The sequence below is a fragment of the Mesoplodon densirostris genome, chromosome 7 (assembly GCF_025265405.1).
Source record: "Mesoplodon densirostris isolate mMesDen1 chromosome 7, mMesDen1 primary haplotype, whole genome shotgun sequence".
Classification (NCBI taxonomy): Eukaryota; Metazoa; Chordata; class Mammalia; order Artiodactyla; family Ziphiidae; genus Mesoplodon; species Mesoplodon densirostris.
The window spans coordinates 56,535,113-56,553,791 of record NC_082667.1 but is presented as its reverse complement, the minus strand read 5'-3'; the positions used below and the strand labels follow the sequence as shown (position 1 = coordinate 56,553,791).

Sequence of the window (18,679 nt, the reverse complement as noted above, 5' to 3'; positions counted from 1 at the left end):
TGTGGAGGCAGGGAGAGGCCTTGGGCAGCTCCTCAGCTAGGGCTCAGCCTGCTGGACTCCAGGAAAGAGGCAGGGACGGCCCCCATCCGGAAGCAGTCAGGGTCCCTCCAGGAGGAGGGCGTGGGGACGGAGCCAGACATGAGCCACGTCTGGAAAGAGGAAGCAGCAGAATTTTGCAAAGGCTGAGCTGGCAGTGGGCAGGGAGGTTGCATAGACTGGGTTCTCTGGTCTGGGATTTCTCAGCGGGCAGAGAGGACAGAGGTCCCGCCCCATCCATCCCGTCTGTCTTGGGCTCTGCAGGAGGACTGGGTGGGTGGGAATCTCAGAGAGAAGCCCACCCCTGCCTCTCCGCAGGTGGAAAACAGAGGCACCAGGTGGGAAAATGTGTAGCCCAAGGTCACGGGGTTTCCAGGTCTTCTGTAAAGGCAGCACCTCTCCCTCATTCATTCATTTAGTCCCTCATTTATTCAACAAGCATTAACCTAGCACCTGCCATGTGCTAAGAAGTACCGTGCTAGGTCCTAGGGGCACGTTGAGGATGAGCAGAGACCTCTGCTCGCCAGAGCTCACAGTCTGACAACACGGTGCGCTAAATGCTGTGGTAAAGGGAAACTCTGGGGTGTGGAAGCCGGTGGGGGCGTCCAAGGGCAGCTCCCTGAGGAGGGCTATCAGGGCAAACTGAGAGGTGAGTAGGAGCCATCCAGGAGGAGAGGGGAGGGAGAGCGTGCCAGGCAGAAGAAACTGAGCAAAAAAAGTACAGATGCATCAAGGTCACAAAATTCAGCTCACTCTGCACTTTCACAAGGAAGCTATAATTATTTTGTTTGTCACTAATCTGACTTTCCTCCCTAACCACTCCTGCCTTGGTCAGCAGGAAAAAATTGCATAATGTCGTCTAACGTGATTTCAAGCTCAGTCTGATCTGATCATTTAAACAGTCTCTTCTGGTAATATTCGGTCTGCCTTGTCTGAAAACGTTCCATTCCTCAGGTAGCTTCCACCTCCACCTGCCTCTCAGCTGTGTGTGTGTAAAGGGGACCTTAATGTGAGCAGCCAGGCAAGTACAGGATTACCTGGAAGAGGCGGAATCTGTCAGTACCGTCTGCTTCTCCAGGGCAACGCTTGGTTCCTCAAGGGGGGTCTCTAGCCGGGGCCACGCCCCCACCGGTGTAGCTGGCTCATCTGGCTCCACCTTGGCTTGTGGTGCCCATAGAATCACAGGCTCTGCCTTGGTCCCCGTCTAGCCCCCTGCCCAGTCCTCTACCCTCCCGGGCCTCTTAGCTCACTGGCTCTTAATTTAGTCTCCTGGTCACTTGGAATTCAGGACAGCCCAGGGGAGCACATGCTCAGGCCTCCCTCTCTTGGACCACACTGTAAGTCCAAGTTGACAGGGTGGCATGCCCCTGTTGCTGCATGGTATTGCATAGAATGAATGTAGCATCTCCTATTCTTGTACATTTTCCTCCAATTTTTCACTGTTATTAACAATCCTGTAATAAATAGCTTTGTGCCGTCCTCTTTGTGCACATGTGCTGGTGTTTCTCTGGGGTAGATTTCAAGAGGTGAGTCGCTGGGTCAACTACACCATGATAGTGTATTTTATAGTCTGGTAGAGTCTGTCAGTCTGTCAGTTGGGCTCCAGAAAGGCTACCCCAGCTTACATTGCCAGCAACTCTCATCAACGTTGGATATCATCAGTGTTTTTCAAAATTTGTCAACCTTATAGGTGAAAACTAATTTCCAGATCAGCGTTCATTTTGAACTGGGGGAGATTGCCACTGCACGTGGAGAGGGAGATCTGGGAGGAGTCAGAGAAGGGAAGGTGGACAGCATGTAGAGTGGGAAGGGCTTGGACCTGTCTCCGGACACAGTCACGGCAGGGGAGCCTTGAGAAGGAGGAGCCCTCAGAAGCGACTGAGAAGGCAGAGCCTAGAGAAGAGGGCAGAAGCAGCTAGGGGAGGGGGGCCAATCATTGGCATCAAGTGGGTGTCTGAAGAAGGAGGGCGTGTCTAGAGCACCCAAGACACTAAGAGGGCCAGCCGGTCAAGACCAAGTGAGAGGTGTCCACTAAATTTGACAAGGAGTTTGCAGGGGACTTGGTGGAGAGCATGGTCAGTGGCGTGGTGTGTGCGCTAGACTGCACCAGGACGAAGCAGGAAAAAGATAAGGGACAGCGAAGCGTGCAGCACTGCATCTGTAAGCCCGAGATTGGTCCTATTGAAGTTCACCCGCCTGGAGGCTGGGCCCCACCTCCTGCGAGAAGCAGATGCCATCCTGCTTCTCCCTCCGTCCTCCCCTCTCCCCAGCACCCTCCCAATCCCCAGGTTCAGTAGGAGCCGTCCTACTGCTCCAACTAATAAGGTCTCTCATGGCCAGCGTTGTGGAGGAGGGGTATGGAGTAGAACGTGATGATTCGAGAGGAAGAATCTGAAGGGCCAGGCAATTCTCCCAACGATTCCACTGTTTATCTGAAGCTTAAAGGTTATTAGAGGTGTAGAAGTGGGAATAGCTTCATGGGGAAAGAACGAGAATAAAGTATTCTGCATGTGTTGTTCCTGACATAGAGTAACTTTGGTCACTGCCCTCTCTTCCCTGGGAACATCTTCCCCTTCGCTCTCCCCAGATGTGGCACCCTCACGCCAACCCTAGGGGACCTCCATCCCAACACCAGTGATGACAGTCACAGATGAGTATTGGTCAGGCCTAAATTCTTCCCTCACAGTATCTCTTTTAACCCTCACAACAACCTGATGAAGAAAGTAGAGGGTATATGACCCCCCTTTTACAGGTGAGAAAACTGAGACTCAGGGAAGTGAAATGACCAGCCCAAGATTACCCAGCCAGGAGGCTGCAGACACTGACTCCAAAGCCTCTGTGTGCTTCTAACTCCCACCTAGTCAGGCTCCCCTAAACCAGGCCCTTCAAACCTCGAAGTCATGTTGACCACCTGCTCTATCCTTGGGGAAAGCCCAGGCCTGCCCCTTTCCTCTCCACTTCCCCAGGTAGAAGTTCTGTTGTGCTTTAGGGAACAACGGGGCCAACATGATTGGGCGGAAATTTTTACTGGCTGCGTGACCTTGGGCAAGTCATTCCCCCTCTCAGGGCAATTGTTTTCTCCTCTACAAAGTGGGGATAATAATCTAACCTGCTAGTATGATGGCGAAGAGGAACTGAGTTGTACATGAAGGACCAAGTGCCTTGTCTCATCCCAGAGAGTTCCGTTCGTTCTTTCCTCCAGTTTCCATTACCTGGACCTCCCCTAACCGTTTCCTGCCAGAGGCCTGGTCCTCTGCATGGAACTACCCAGTGATGGTCTTTCTGTGAGGTCTGAGCAAGGGCTCATGTTTGCTTTGGGTGACCCAGAATATCTCCCTGGTCCCTGATATTAGCCTCCCCCTAACCTTTCAGCCTAAGGGGCCCCTTGTCCCAAGATGCTGATGGACCCTGAAAAAAAATAAGGCTGGAGTCTCTTGGCTAACTCCAGGGTAACCACTGGGTCCTCATCTGAAACACACACCTCGACTCGGAGGCTGACAGGCCAGCAGTACTTGATGGGTCTTCTTTCAATGTTCTCTGACTTGTTCGCTTGGAGGAAGTTTCTCATGTGGGCACACATTCTCACACACAAGCCTCGCTCACACTCTTACGTTCGTTCACAGTCAAGCCCACAGTCTCATACTCATTGCCAAGAATATATACTCCAAGGAGTCGCCTACTACCAATTTAGCGGCTGTGGGAGGGGGCGGAGGGGGAAGGGGGAGGTTGCTGTCGGCAGCCAGTGGGCAGGATACAGAACTCTGGGTTCTGGGAGGTGTCATGGTCCTGCACAACTGGGGTTCTGTTTCAGCCCCCGCTCCAAAAAGGACATGATGCTTTTAGCTGGAAAGGGCGTTGAGCTCCTCCCATTACAGAGGAGAAAGCCTGTGCGATACAGGCTCGGGCTGGAGAGAGGGACGGGCTACATCAGCCATGCTCACGGGTGCAGAAATGTAGCCTTCATGGGTAACTTCTGCTGCAGGTGGACATGACTTGGGTCAGTTCCGGGTTCCCTCAGAAAACTGAGGGCTTTCCCCCTCCCCTCCTACTTGAGGGGATGGAGTTCTGGAGGTGGGTAGGGTGCATAGTGACAAGGCGATGACAAGGGCCACCTGTCCTTGGTCACTTTCGTTCCACAATGGCAACCCCCACTGCTCTCTCATTTCCACTGGTGGGTCTGGTCACCAGCATCTCTCCCCACTGGCATCCACTGAAGGGCCCACTTTCCCATCTGATCTAAGACTCATCTCGGATCTGGGCGAAAGGGGCACCTGCCTGGGCCTTGCACTCTAGAGGTTCGTGCATATCACAGAGACTGAAATGCAGATACATAGATATAGTCTGGTAAGAAATTATTCTGGAAGTCCACTGACAGATTGAGTAAACAAAAACACCAGAAATGGAAGTAAGAGACAAATTGCCTCCATCCCTGCCAGGCCAGAGGCCCCAGGGCTGAGAATACATCACTGTGTGAGCATCAAGCATTCCTGTGTCAGACAAACTGAGGTGTCAGGGGGCAACCAGGCATTGGAGAGGTGGACCCCTCCTCACCCTCTCACATACCCAAGTGGGCTCTCAGCTTGCCCCCAGCATGCCTGGACCCCCTGGCTCAGCACTACCATCACCATTAACTTCACAGCAAATCTGAGCACCCCTTGGAGGGGCTTTGATGTAGTAATTAAGTCAGGGCCAACAGGAGAGATGGTAATTGAGTGCAGGGAAGTGAGGTAGCAACTTCAAGGCCCTGAAGAAAAACGGAAGCACAGAGGCATCCATGCGGGGCCTGGCCAAAGCTCTGGGGTTGGCAGGGGGAAGGCGAAAGGAGTCCCAGCTGTGGCCTCTTCCCAGACTCACCGATCCTCAGAGCTGGAGGTCCCAGCAGCCTCTGTATAGCTGAGCAGGCAGGCCCAGAGGGAAGCAGGGACTCCTTCAAGAGCACACAGCTGAGCTGGAGTAGCAGCCAGGTCTTTGGTAAGTGGTCTCTGCCTACCTGTCCAAGTACTGCAAGAGCCCTAGAAGTTCTAGGGCTGTGTCTTGCCCCCATGTGGCTGCACTTAGTTTCTTCATCATAACATAGTGATGTTAATGAGACCAAGGCACTGAGCCTCCCCTCGGCCCTAAGCTGGGCCCGTCATTTCCTGACTACAGCGCCCATCCCCAAAGACAAGTATAATCTTAAGAATACTTGGTCGAACTAGTAGATTCAGCAAATAGATTTCCTACTGGTTAAACTACTTCCATCTCACCTAACCCATCCCCCCCAAACCCCCAGACCCACACAAGGGAGCAGGCAGCCCAGGTCACATCTCAGGATGATCTACCAGCAGCTTGTGAGCAATGCAAGGGCAGGATCTGGGCTGCACTCCTCCCTGGGTCCCAGCACCCAGCATGGAGCTTCTCACAGAGGCCTCAAGGGCACTTGGTGAATGAATGAATGAATGAATGAATGAATGAATGAATGAATCACATCTCTTTTGCCCGGAATAATATCCTCATACCTGACATGGCCCAGTGCCAGGAGAGACGTGTAGGATGCATGGATAGATGATGTGCAGAGTGTCCTCCCTTTGTCCCTCCAGCTCTGCTCTCCACCTTTCCACACCCTGCTCTGGGCCCCAGAGGCTGACCTGAAGGGACTGCATCACTGGCTCAAGTGTCCTATGGCCTCTGGTTGGGTCAGCTGATGGGGAGCCCAGAAGGAGGGGGAGGGAGAGGAAGGGAGGGAGACGCTGGGGACCTTACTGCTCAGACTCCTCTCTGTGTGGTGCCTCAGATGGGCGGGCACCTCTCTTGACAAAGGGCAGAGCTCTTGTCAGGTCCTCTCTCCCCAGGTTCCATTAACATCTCCTCCCTCACCCCTCAGGCTCCAGGTACTATCCACCTAGCTGTTCCTAACACTCAGGCACTGCGGGGGCCTGTGTGGTTTCCCTTCACACACATACCCCCATCTTTATAAACTGTCTCTTTATTAAGCCCACCTTGAATTAGCCTGAATGAAGTGTGAATCTCTTTTCTACTGGGACTCTGTCTGATACACATGGGTAACTGGTTAGATGATTGGATGGATGGATGGATGGATGAATGGATGGATGGATGGATGGGTGGAAGAATGGAACTAGTATAATGTAGTCGTTAAGAGCCCAAGTCTCGTAGCCTGGATTTGTATCCTAGCTCTACCACTTACTAGATATCTGAACTTGGACAAGTTATATAATATCTCTAAGATTTTGGTTTTCTTAGCTGTAAAATGGGAATAAAAATAGTAACTTACAGGGCTGTTGTGAGGATCGAATGTGACAATAAAGCAAAGAGTTGAGCATCTTGCTTGGCACACAGTTAGTGCTCAGTAAATGGTCACCCTTGCCACCACGGCTGGCCGGTCAGATGGTAAGATGAGGGCTCGCATGCTGTCCTTGGCTTGAGCCACCTGGAGTTCATGAACGAGGAGGTCAAGCCAGGTCTGGGTGTAAAACATCTGTGAGTTCTTTCCCTGGGGGCCACCAGATTCCCTCTCTTTCCCGAGCCTGGCTATGGACAGCGCTAGCGCCGTTCTCCCTCCTGCCCTCGGAGCTGGGTGGGCAGACAGCTTTCTCTGCTGGGCATGCCCGTGGCTTGGTCCTCTTCTTCTGGAGTTAGGGGAGGGGAGCATGGCTGAGTCCTCGGTGACATAAGTGACTATGGCAGTTCAGGGGAAGCCTCTAGACACTGCAGCCCCCTAGCAAGCTTCCCACTCCCACCTTTAGGAGGTCCAATAAAGGTCAAGAGCCACAGGGCTTTCTCTTAAGGGGCATCCCAGAATATGAACTCCCTGGTGAGGCTGAGAGGGGTCCCCAGAATCTCCCCCTTTTAGAGACCTGCCTGAGGCCTGGGCAGCAAGTACTCTCCCTGGTCACCAGGAGGGCAGCCTCCTACCCGAGAAGAGCAGCCCTGGACCCCCTGCCCCTTCACTTGGAGCCTGCAATGCCCACGCACAGTGCACCCACGCATGCTCCCTCCCACCCCTACAGTCAGTGAAAGTTCACTGAGGCCCCCTCTGAACCAAGGGCCACCCCAGGCACGGGGAACGCAGATGAGGTAGACGTGGTACCAGCCTTCTGTGCACAGCACGCATCCAGAGGCGGTCTCAGCAGGAAACAAGTGCATTCAAGCCCCCCCACCCCGCTTTATGGATGTGTACAGTGAGTCCCAGAGAGTGGGGGGGGACATGCCCAAGGCCACCCAGCACTTGGGGGCAGAGCCTATGCCAGCCCGGGATTCCCAAGCACCAGGCCAGTGTCTTTCCACCTCCTGAGTCACTGTGAGTTGCAGGGAAGGAGACAAAATGGGTTGTGGCTTGAGGTCAGGAGACTGAAGGGCTTTGGAAACTGACCTGAGTTCAAGGCCTGGCCCTACTGCTGACTTGCTGGGAGGAGTTGGCGGGTCACCCGATCTCTCTCAGACTCAATTTCCTCAGCTTTGAAATGAGAATAATTCCTTCATTGCAGAGGATTCCCGCGAGACTATAGCAAGAACATCCTAAGATGTGCCTGAATAACATGTATTCGGTTGAACTGTAAGAAATTGTCATTTTTTTGAATAATAATTTCACCTAATAATTATATTATCAAATGATAATAAATTATCATTTATTATTTATTAATTAGCATAACCATCATCAACCACATGCCTCTCATACATATTATTTTATCTCTCAGCCTCCTCACCCCCATCCCCACAAAAAAAAACAGAGGTAATATGCAGAGCGCTCTGTGTGAGACCTGGCACATAGTAGGTGCTCACTAAAGTTTCCTCCTGCTCCTTCCCCTCCTCATGCAGGCACTTCTTCCGTGGGAGGCTACAAGAGAAGCTGTCCTCTTTTCTGAGTATCACAGCCTCATGGAGATGAAGATAAAATTGTGATTGAGACATAGGAGAAGAGTAAATAAAGATCTAAAATCATTTTCTCAGAAAAGTTTAAAAAGTTAAAAGAAAAAGAAACACACACACACACACACACACACATGTGGTCATGTTTTTAAAAACATGCACAGTGCAAAACCTGCACAGTGAAACCCTATCAAGTCATGATGGGCTCGGGGACAGGAGACCAGAACACTGTGGATGGCGCCTCTCCCCACTCCACTCCCTCTGTCAACCCTCTCCCAGACTCCCGGAGGAGGATTTAGCAAGAAAGTTAGTTCATTGTGTTCTAGGTCACAGCTGAGCAAACAACCAAAATGTCCTTTTGGCAGTTGGATGTCACGTGGAGCCACAGCAGAACTGAAGATTCCAGATCTGGGAGGACCCCAGTGTCTCTAAGTCCAGCCTCCTGCCTCTAGATGGGAGCTCTCACACTCTGAGGGCAGAGGCTGGTGCTCTCCCAGGATGGAGATGCCACCCCACCTCTAATGCTGCCTGCAGGGCTTTCTCTCAGGTCAGTCAGGAAGTCCTTCCTTTTGTCCCACCACAGCCCTCCCTTCCTTTATCCATTAATCAATAGCCCCTGACAACATCTCTATGGTGACCTCATGTGTGCTGGTAAAGGGGACCCGAGGACCAACAGAATGGCCCGTACACTCCCCATCTGTCTCACTGGGTTGTCGTTGCCTGTTTAGCATCAATCTCCCCACCACCTTGATCCCAGGTGAGGCTAGACCCAGGTGAGGGCAGGACCCAGGTGACACAGGGTGCATGGAAAGTACTCCCTAAATAGTTGTTCAATGTTAAATGAATGGGTAAATGAATGAATGAATAGCCATGCTCCAGAGGAACAAGATGCTCACTGCTTCACAGGGAACCCATGTCTCTGGAGGGAACAGGTTGGAGGTGGTGAACAGCTGCCCCCCTAGGTCTCCTTCTGCCATTGGAGAAGCGCTATCCATTGGAGAGCCCATGAGCCTTCCCACACACGTCTGGGCTCCAAACCAGGTGCTGGCGGATCCCCAGGTCTGGAAATTCCCCTGTCCATGGCACTGGGCTTTCCTGTTCCACCCCACCACTCCCACGGGTCTGGACATTCTCAGCACCATTTCTTAGAAGGAGATATTGCCTTGTGAAAACAAGTTCTGGAATTCACTACGGGAAGTGGCCGTGTAAACAAGGGGGAAAGACCCTGACTGAAGAGCCAAGATCTCCAGGTTCTGATCCCCACTGCTGCAATTACAGGCATGAGCTGCAGGGTCGGACAGACCTGTTTTCAACTCCAGCTCTACTGTTTAGGAGCTGTCAGATTTTTGGCAAGTCATTCACCTCCCTGAGCCCTGGTTTCCTCTTTTTAAGAAGGGATTATAGTATCTGCCTCAGCAGATTCCTATGAGGATTATACGAGGAGCCAGTAGGGCTGATATTCAGCTGACCTACAAAGATTCTAACTTACTGCTTGGTAAATAGCTGCTGCTCAGACCCCCCTGAGTGCCCCTCCCACCCAGCACATCACCCACTGTCCCCATGATTCAGCAACTAAAGGGTTAACATCTGCCCCAGTAGAGGGTCTCCAGGGCCCTGGTGACCCTTCTGACTGGTTGGTGCCCATATTAAACTAATGGGTGTGAGTAAGTGCTTTGTAAACTGCCAGGGGCTGGTTAATCCCCAGATGTCTTACGGGTAAGGCATGCTCTCCACTCCCAAACTGAGCTGAGTTCCGTTAAATCCATCCCAGGAATTGGCTCCCAGATGATCTGACCTCTGCCCAGATGACCAGGCAGCTTCCATACCCAGTCTATCCCATCTGGCAATTCTCTAACTCCCCCAATCCATCCCTCTCACTCCTCTGCTAAGCTGGCACAAGCTCCCCACTGGCTTCTGGACTCCAGTGGTTCCCTCCATTTCATTCTCACATTGGACAGAGCCACTTCGAAAAGCAGGTGTCTCTCTTTGACCCCTTGATGAGATGTCCACCTTCACTGACATCCCTCAGCGATGGCTGTCACAGCTGGGGTTCCTGGGGAAGGAGATTTTGAGACGCATATTTGCTAGCAGGAGGTTTATTGGGGATTGATCCCAAGATGAATACCTGTGTTGGGGGGTAAATGAAGCAGGACTGGGCAGAGGAACAAGTTAGTCTGTTATGCAGACCCCATGAAGGTCTCAGCCCACCTCTAGGGAGCTCTGGAGCTGGAATGACTTTTCACAGTTGTGCCGAGCTGAGGCGAAGGGCCCTTTATCCCCCATACGGAGCAGTCATGGGATGCAGGCTGGGCCAGGGAAGGGGAGTGACATTAGATGAGGAGGGTCTCCTAAGGCAATGGCAGGAAGGGGCGTCTCAGCGGCCAGCTGTCAGCCATCGGAGGGGTGAGTGAATGCTCCAGGCTGAAGGCGGAGGCGCCAGCATCTGGGGAGTGCGCCGTAGCACCCTCTACAAAGGTGCTTTGGGTCCAGCAGATCCTCAGGAAGGTTTTTGTACAGGATGAAAAGAATCACCCTCCACTGCCTTCAGGACAAATTTTGAATGTCTATTTAGCACATGAGGCTCTGCATGGTCTGCTCCTAACATCCTGTACACTCCACTCTCTTCTCTCACCCCTCCCCACTTGCTCCCAACTTTCTAACCATATTGTGCTTCTTGCAGTTTCCCAAGCTCAACATGCTATTTCACACCTCTCTGCTTTTGCACATGTTATTTCATCTGCCTGGAATGCCTTGAAATGGAAAAAAGAAATCCTTTTCTCTTCTTCCAGCCCCTTCCTACTCCACCAACAAGACTCTGGCTGAATTCTGCCTCCCCTGGGAAACCTTCTACCACCGACAGGCTGGTACTTTTCTTTTCCCTCTTCCAGGCTTTGCACTTACTGGCTGCCATTCCCTGAGACTCTCCTACTCAGGTGCCACAAATGCACCCTGAGTAACCGAGGACCCTCGTGGCACCTGGCCCTGTGGCTCTGAGCCTGGATGAAGATATCATGCAGATCAGCACCCCACACCTGTACCCTGGGCATGGCGGGGGCAGGAGGTTTGGGGGAAGTAGTAGAAGGCACCGAGGTGAGCCCTGAAGTCCAACCCCCTCCGTATAGAGATGGGGAGACTGAGGCCCCAAAAGGGGACAGACTTGTCCAAGGTGAGCCAATGCCAAATCCAGGACGAGGAGCAGGTAGGTCTCCAGGCTCTGCAGAAAGAGGGCAGGCACTGTTATATCTGTCTCACAAAAGAAGAGACCAAAGTCCAAAAAGAGGCAGAAACTTGCTAGGATCACCAAGAGAGTCTGTGACAGACCATCTCTCTGGCTTGGGCTCCCCCATGGCTGCCTGGGCCCAGAGGCTTCTCTGGAGGAGTAGCAGCTGGGAACCTGATCCCCGCCCCTAGCGAAACCGGAATGAGTCACACTTCCTGAGGCCACTGGGCAGCGTCTCCTGACTGGAGAAGCCACCACATTCTCCTTGACCCTGTTTCATCTGTCAAAACCCAAAACTTCCAGGAAGGGAGGCCTGCAAGGCACTTATTATCCACCCACTGTGAGTCTGAGGAAGAAATTGGGCTCAGAAAGGGGGAGTGGCTGCTCCAAGACCCCACCACGACCCCGGCCTAGCCTGGCTAGGCGGGCCTTGACCCCCAGCCCGTTCTTTCTTAGGAGAGACAAAGAGAGGCAGAAACAGACACCAGCTCAGAGGGGAGACCACACTCACCTTGGAAAATCAGGCAGTAGGGAGGAGACAGCCACAGCCACCTGGCCAACAGCGGCAGCCCTACCTCTCAACAGGTCGGAAGGAAACCTTTGAGAACTGGGAGAAGAAAGAGCTTGGATTTGCACACCCGCCAGCTGTGCTCCCATCGGACCCCGCTATTCCCTCGGGCACCCCCTCCCAGACCCCAGCGTCCATCATCCCAGGTGCTGCACCCATTGGCCCTGCCCTGTGGCTCAGGGCACAGCATCAGACACCTCTAACTCAATGCCATCTCTCCTGCATTTGTGCCTTTGCACCTGCTGTTGTCTGCCCAGAATGCCGTCCCCTCCTTGTCTCTCTAACTCTAGCTCACCTTTTATTTCTTCGGCTGAGGCTTCTCTGGGAGGCTTCCCAGTTCCTCCCATGGGGCCCTTCCTTCTCCTTGAAGCCAATCAGATGCCACCTGCTCCAGCTTCTCCCAGCCCAGGTGCTTTCTTCCCTCTGTCACAGTGCAGGCCACACTCTGGTCACTGCCTGTGCCTGCTTCCCCCAAAAGGCCAGAAGCCTCTAGAAAACAGGGTTGGGCTCTGACTTAAGCAACATCCACAAATGCAGCAAAGAGCTGACCACAAATGATCGACTCATTCATTCATTCCACTAATAATGACCGAACACTACGTGCCAGGCACTGTTCTAGGTGCAGGAGATAGAGCAGGGAACAACAGAGACAAAATTCCTGCTTCATGACTATCATTCTATGAGAATGGGGAGAGGGAAGGGGGGCAGGTGAGAGTGAAAATATAATAGTCCAAATAAGTTTGAATGGTGACGGGTGTTATGAAGACAGTAGAAGTGTTTATTGAATGGGAACTGCAGACAGGGAGACAGGGGCTCCAGACAGGTATGGTGAGCTGGGGGAGGTAAATTCCAGACCCACCCAGCTGTAGGCCCCTCCATTACATTCCCTCTCCAGTGCTGCCAGGCACTGGGGGGAGGAGGCGTGTAGGAAGGAAGGCTTGGGCCACCCTGGAAGTGCCAGACGTCTCTCCCACCCACAGACACGCTTCCTGGCTCTCCAGGAATTCGATTCAGCAACAGTTACTGAGCAGTTAGTTATGAAAAAGTCACAGTAGCTGCCATTTATGGTGGGCCTAGAGAGTGCCAGGGGCAGAGCTGGCTGCCCTCTCTCAAGGAGCCTCTCAACAGCCTGGTGAGGTGGGCACTTGTCCAGGGTCACACAGCTGATCCCAGACCTGGCCGGGATCTGAGCCCAGGGCTGGTGACCCCTGGGCCCATGTGCTTCCCACACACCCTATAGACCCCCAGAGGCTTGGAGGGCAAGCGAGTGGTCCCAGTGGTGAAAGGAGCCAGGGCCTGAGTCTGGATTCTGAGGTCCTAATCCCAGCATGGGTTTTTTGAGGTGGAAGGGGCCCCTTAACTTCTCTGGGTCTCAGTTGCTCTTCGTGTCAAGAGGAGCCATTAGCCCAGCCCACCTGCAGGGGATGCTGTGAACATCAGGTGAAATATAGTGGGCAAGCATTTGGGGAAATACCACACAACACACCAGCCAGTCCCTCCGCCCCGAGAACCCCCAGGCTACCCTCCCTACCCCTCCAACCCTGCCCTGGGGTTGGCTGGGGCCTAAGCCAAGCAGGCTGACCACACACGGCAGGGTTGCTGCTGAACCTGGGCAGGGGTGAAAAACTCTGTGAACTCTGACCACCTCATAGCCTGGCAGGTAGAAAGCCAGTGTCAAGGTCAGGGTTGGGGCTGAGAGCCGGATTGCTAGTCTGGGGAAAGGTGAAGGCCAAGTCAAGGGTCAGGTGTCCTGCAGGTTCATGTTGAAGCAGGATGACTCAGGGACATCCCCACCCCCTCCCCTGAGGGAGCCAGCTGCCGTTCCCACGCATGGAGGGGAGGCAAAGCTAGCATTTGCTAAGGGCCTACTATGTGCTGGGGCTTTCTCAGGCATTACTTAATTTAATCTACTATTAAAGTGCAGAAATGTTAAGTAACTAGCTCGATGTTGCATAATGAGCGTATTCATTTCCTGTGGCTGCTATAATCAACTACACAGACTGGCTGGCTTAAACCACAGAATTTACCTTCTCATGGTTCTGCAGGCTAGAAGTCTGAGGTCAAGGTGTTGGCAGGGTTGGTTCTTCTGGGACTCCTCCTCTTGGTTTGCAGGTGACCATCTTCATGTTCACATGGCGCTCTCCCTCTATGTGTGTCTGTGTCCAAATTTCCTCTTCTAAGAAGGGCACCAGTCATGTTGGAATTGAATCCACCCTAGTGATCTTATTTTAATTTAATTACCTCTCTAAAGACTGTATTTCCAAATACAGGCATTCTGAAGTACTGAGGGTTAGGACTTGAACATATGGACTTAGGGGGAACTCAGTTCAGCCTATAACAATGGATAAGTGGCAGAACCAGACTGAATTTGGGTCTTTCTGGCTCAAAAATCTACCCTCTTTCTATCATACCACACATTATACTTCTTCCTCTCCCCTGAATCCAAGGCTGATTTCTCATCGGCCTGCCACAAGGGGAGCTAGCATGTTCTGAGCATCTACTGAATACTAGGTGCTTTGCCCCCATGATTGCATTTAATACAACAACTTGACAGGTGGGCACCTTGAAGAAACTGAAGGTAAGAGAAGGGAAGTGGGGCTTCCCTGGTGGCTCAGTGGTTAAGAATCCGCCTACCAATGCAGGGGACACAGGTTTGAGCCCTGGTCCGGGAAGATCCCACATGCCGCAGAGCAACTAAGTCCGTGCACCACAACTACTGAGCCTGTGCTCTACAGCCCACAAGCCATCACTACTGAGCCCACGTGCCACAACTACTGAAGTACGTGCGCCTAGAGCCCGTGCTCCACAACAAAGAGAAGCCACCGCAATGAGAAGCCCGTGTACCGCAACAAAGAGTAGCCCCCGCTCGCCACAACTAGGGAAAGCCCGCGCACAGCAACGAAGACCCAACGCAGCCAAAAATAAATAATAAATTAATTAAATAAATATAAATAATAAATAAATAAATAAATAAATAATAAAAATACCATACACTTAAATAAAATAAATTTAAAAAAATAAAAGAGAGAGAGAGAAGGGAAGTGGCCCAAGGGCACACAGGGGAGTTAGTAGCTGAGGCAGGGCGTGAACTCTTGCGTCTGACCTGCTCCACTCTGCCACACTGCTGCCCCACCTGGGGCAATAATCACACTGCTTGACCAGGGCCACACAGCAGTATGGTGGCATGGCCAAATGGAGGTTGGCACTCCTGGCTAGGGCACTCACCGTTGAATTGCTGGAGTGCCCAAAAGAATAGGGAGCACTAGAGGAAATTAAGGGAAATGGCTATTTACAAACCAAAACAGAAGTGTATCTATCTTTTTACACTCAGTGAAGCAGTCCCAATGCATACGGTCTGAACACCAGCCCTATTCTCTACCATCAGTCATTCTTTTGGGAGTTAGGACCATCACTAAAAGTCAGAGGGGAAAACTGCCAGGAACACCTCCTGACCTAGAAGGTGCTTGACAAGAAGGAGTTTCCTTCCTTTGAAAAGAAAAGCCACGTCTAAGGAGTTATAGCTAAGAGAAGAGGGTCCAGGGCTGGAAGGGCCTGAGAAATCACTCTGTCCAAGCCCCTTACTGTACAGATGGGAGGCTGATGCCAGGGACAAGGATCTGCCTGGCTTGTGCATTGAGCTGGGCCAGAGCCAGGGCTGGCACTCCAGACTGCCTGACCACTTCTGCCCAAGTGCCCTGACCCCACTAGAAGCAGCTTTCCAGGCCCACCCATTGCCTCACCCCATGGGGACTGCATGTGACTTCAACAGCCTCTTGGTCTTCTGAATTCCCCTGGAGATAAGAAGCCCAGAACAGGGCACAGTCGCAACCTGCCCTGACCCGGGCTGGGCTGAATAAGCCTGGCAGCGATCCATGGAGGAGATGCTTCATCCACCTGCCTGTCCAGGACCAGGCCAGCTGACCATGCTGTTGACTACAGTGTCTGGATGGGCCCCTATCCATGAGTAAGAGGGCAGAGGCCTCGTGGCATAATTGGACCTCCCTCCACCCTGAACCCCTGTGTCAATGAAGAGGTTAAGAGCACGGACTCTGAAACCAGAGGGCCTGAATTCAAGTCTTGGCTCCACCACTTACTAAGTCCATGAACCAAACAAGTTATTTAACTTTTCTATGCCTCAGTTTCCCTTTCTGTAAAATAGGGATGATAACAGTAATGCCTTCCTCATAGAGTTGTGAGGATTCAATGAGTTAAGAACTGTATCTTGCCCACTGTAAGTTTCAGTAAGTTGTTAACTTTAAGTTTTATTTACTGGAGCCACCATTACAGGTGCCAACGGCACAAAAACTAAGTGTAAGTCCCAGCTCTGCCTCTTTCTCACTGGGAGGCCCTGGACAACCTCTCTAAGCCCCGATCTGTAAAATGAGGGCTTGAGCCACACCTCCTAGGGTCCCCGGGAGCATCAAAGGTAACCATGGCATGAACCCTGGGAGACAGTCTACAAATGTTTAATTCCCGTGACTACCACCAGAAAGTAAAATGAAAGCACGTTGATAGACAAGTATCCTTTTTTCTTTTAGGTATGGGGCCTGCCCTGCAGCTCCAAACAGTAGGACTTGGAGCTGGCTGGGGTGGGAGGGAGGCCCCCAGCTCTGCCATGGACAAATCACTGACCCTGGCTGCTCATCAAGGGCTGAAGCATCCCTCTCTTGCGCAGTCATTCCCCGGATATTTGCTCTGTAAGCACAGAGCCCATGGCTGATGAACTTTCTTCACCTGCCTGGGAAGGCACCTGAGTTCAGTCATGCATATGCCCTGGGCATGCACCCTTATATAAGAGCACACTGGGTCCTGCCCTGCCCTTTCACCCTCTCCTCTCCCTACCCGCCTCCTCCACCTCTTCTCTGCTTCCTGCCTCCCCACACTCAGACCATCTTACTTCCCCCGCTCAGGCTCTGGTTTTGAGGACAGACCTTGACCTCACAGCTCCTAGACCTTTGACTAGAGACACTCAGGATTTCAGTCTTTGGGGTTAGAGGGAGAGGTTACTAAGACTAGTGGAAACAGAGCAGAGGTTTGGAGGCTTTCCGCCCTGAAGTGTCTGGGGGCCTGTCGCCTGGTGCGGGTGACCATCGTTTGTGTATGGGGGTGGGCAGACGAGTTGTGAGAAAGGAGGCTGGATGGGCAGGCGGAGCCCCCCTCATGATCCCTCAAGAACATTGAGAAGCTAAGACAGGCAGAGGCTATGGGGCAAAGCTCTAATGTGCTGCTCCCTTGGACCAGAGCCCCCTCAGAAGGTCCACTGTGGCCCAGCACGGGGCGTGCACAGGGCACCTCTTAGCAGGTGAGCTAGAGCTGCATCACCAGCTCTGAGGGATGTTATGGCGGCTGTGAGCCTGGAGGGGCATAGCCAAGTGCTCCACGTCTCTCGGGTCCTCAGCCCGTGGTTTAAATCTCCCTCTAGCCACTCGCAAGCCATCCAACCGCTCCCTCTTTCTGAGCCTCAGTTTCTCCAAGTCTAAAAGCGGACTAACAATGGCACCTACTTTGTTGTGAGCATTCACAGAGGCGATGCTGGCAATCGTGGCGTTTAGCACGGTGCCTGGCACACAGCAGGGGCTCCGTAAATGTTCCTCCTCTTCCTTGCCCTCTACTCCGTTATCCCCTGCTCTCAGGACAGGTGTGTGAACTGAGCACCCCAATTATTCAACAAGGCTTTACTGACCATCTCCTTCTAAACTGTTTATTTAAGAGATGATGATTATTGATCATAATAAACACTGAACAATTACTACATGTGCAGAATCATGTGAACCACTTTGCACAAGTGAATCCATTGAATACCCTCCACTGCCTTGCAAGGTAATAATTTCCTTTATTTTACAGAAAAGGAAATGGAGTCTTTAAGGAGATCAGAGGAAGCACAGAGCCAAAATTCCGTCCCCTTCTTCTGGCTGTTCCCACCGTATTTGGGGGTCGGTCGTTTTCCCGGCAGCATCCCTGCTCGGTCCACCTCCCAGGGCATGAGGCAGTGATTACCCAAGGGAAACAGCCGAAAGAGCACGGGCCTCAGAATCAGAGAGTAGGGTTGGAGTCCTGGCTCCCCCATCCGTGAGCTGAGTGACTTTGGGCAAGTTGTTTGACCTCTCTGGGCCCCAGTTTCCTCATCTAAACAACAGAGATAAGATGCTGTAATGGATGTGTGCACTCAGCCCAGAGCCTGACCTAACTGCCTCTTTCCTTCTCTTCATCACACACAGGGGTACGAGAACGCTTTGTGCACATGACCTTGCTTTGGTCATGTAAGGAAGGATTAACCAGAACTCTCTGCTCAGCTGATGGACCCAGAATGTAACGGTCTGGCACCATCTGAAGAATGAACCCTGAACGTCGCCATCTTCAGAAACCCCGAGCATGGTTCCTGTTGTTCTAGACCAAAGCAAATGCCTCTTGATAGTCTAGAACTAGGGAGATTGGGAATTTAAGAAGGAGCCTCCCTGATGACTCAGAGCCCAAAGGAGTAGATTCTAGCTGTGGCTCTGCCCCAACATACTGCGTGACCCTGGACAAGACCCTACCCTCTTTGAGCCTCAGTTTCCCCATCTGTAAAAGCCGGGCTTCGAAGACAGTTCAGCACACCCTGATTACAGAGAGTTGCTCCTGAAGGGTGTTTGTTCTCTCTCCCAGGGCCTAACCCTGAGCACTGATGCATGCCAGGCCAGGGCAGAGGCTCTGTCCTCTGGACCCCCAGGAAAATAAGCCCCAAAGCCTGGATAGTTCAAGTAAAATAACGCTACCAGTTCTCCCCATGAGAACCCCAGGACAGCTGTTTGGTTGCAAAGAGACTTACTCAGGTCAGAGGGAGTAATATGTGCATGTTCACAGTCACGTTCACGGTCTCATTGCTTACAACCCGCAGACTGGTCAGGCAGGGCCTCTTATCAACATTTTATAAAAAATCAAACCAAAAGTCAGAGAAAGGGCTTCGTCAGCTTGCTTGAGGTCACAGCTGGGAAGTGGTGGAACTGAAT

The 18,679-nt window shown here is 52.3% G+C and overlaps 1 protein-coding gene across 1 annotated transcript in view; it reads right to left on the bottom strand.

The window, feature by feature from the left end:
* The window catches only part of LOC132494165 (guanylate cyclase 2D-like), an 88,340-nt gene extending 84,736 nt beyond the window's left edge, over nt 1-3,604 (bottom strand). Inside the window, 2 exon segments of the mRNA XM_060105189.1 lie at nt 511-678; nt 3,518-3,604. Coding sequence (XP_059961172.1) covers nt 511-678; nt 3,518-3,604 — 255 coding nt within the window.
* Between the last annotated feature and the right edge of the window lie 15,075 nt (nt 3,605-18,679).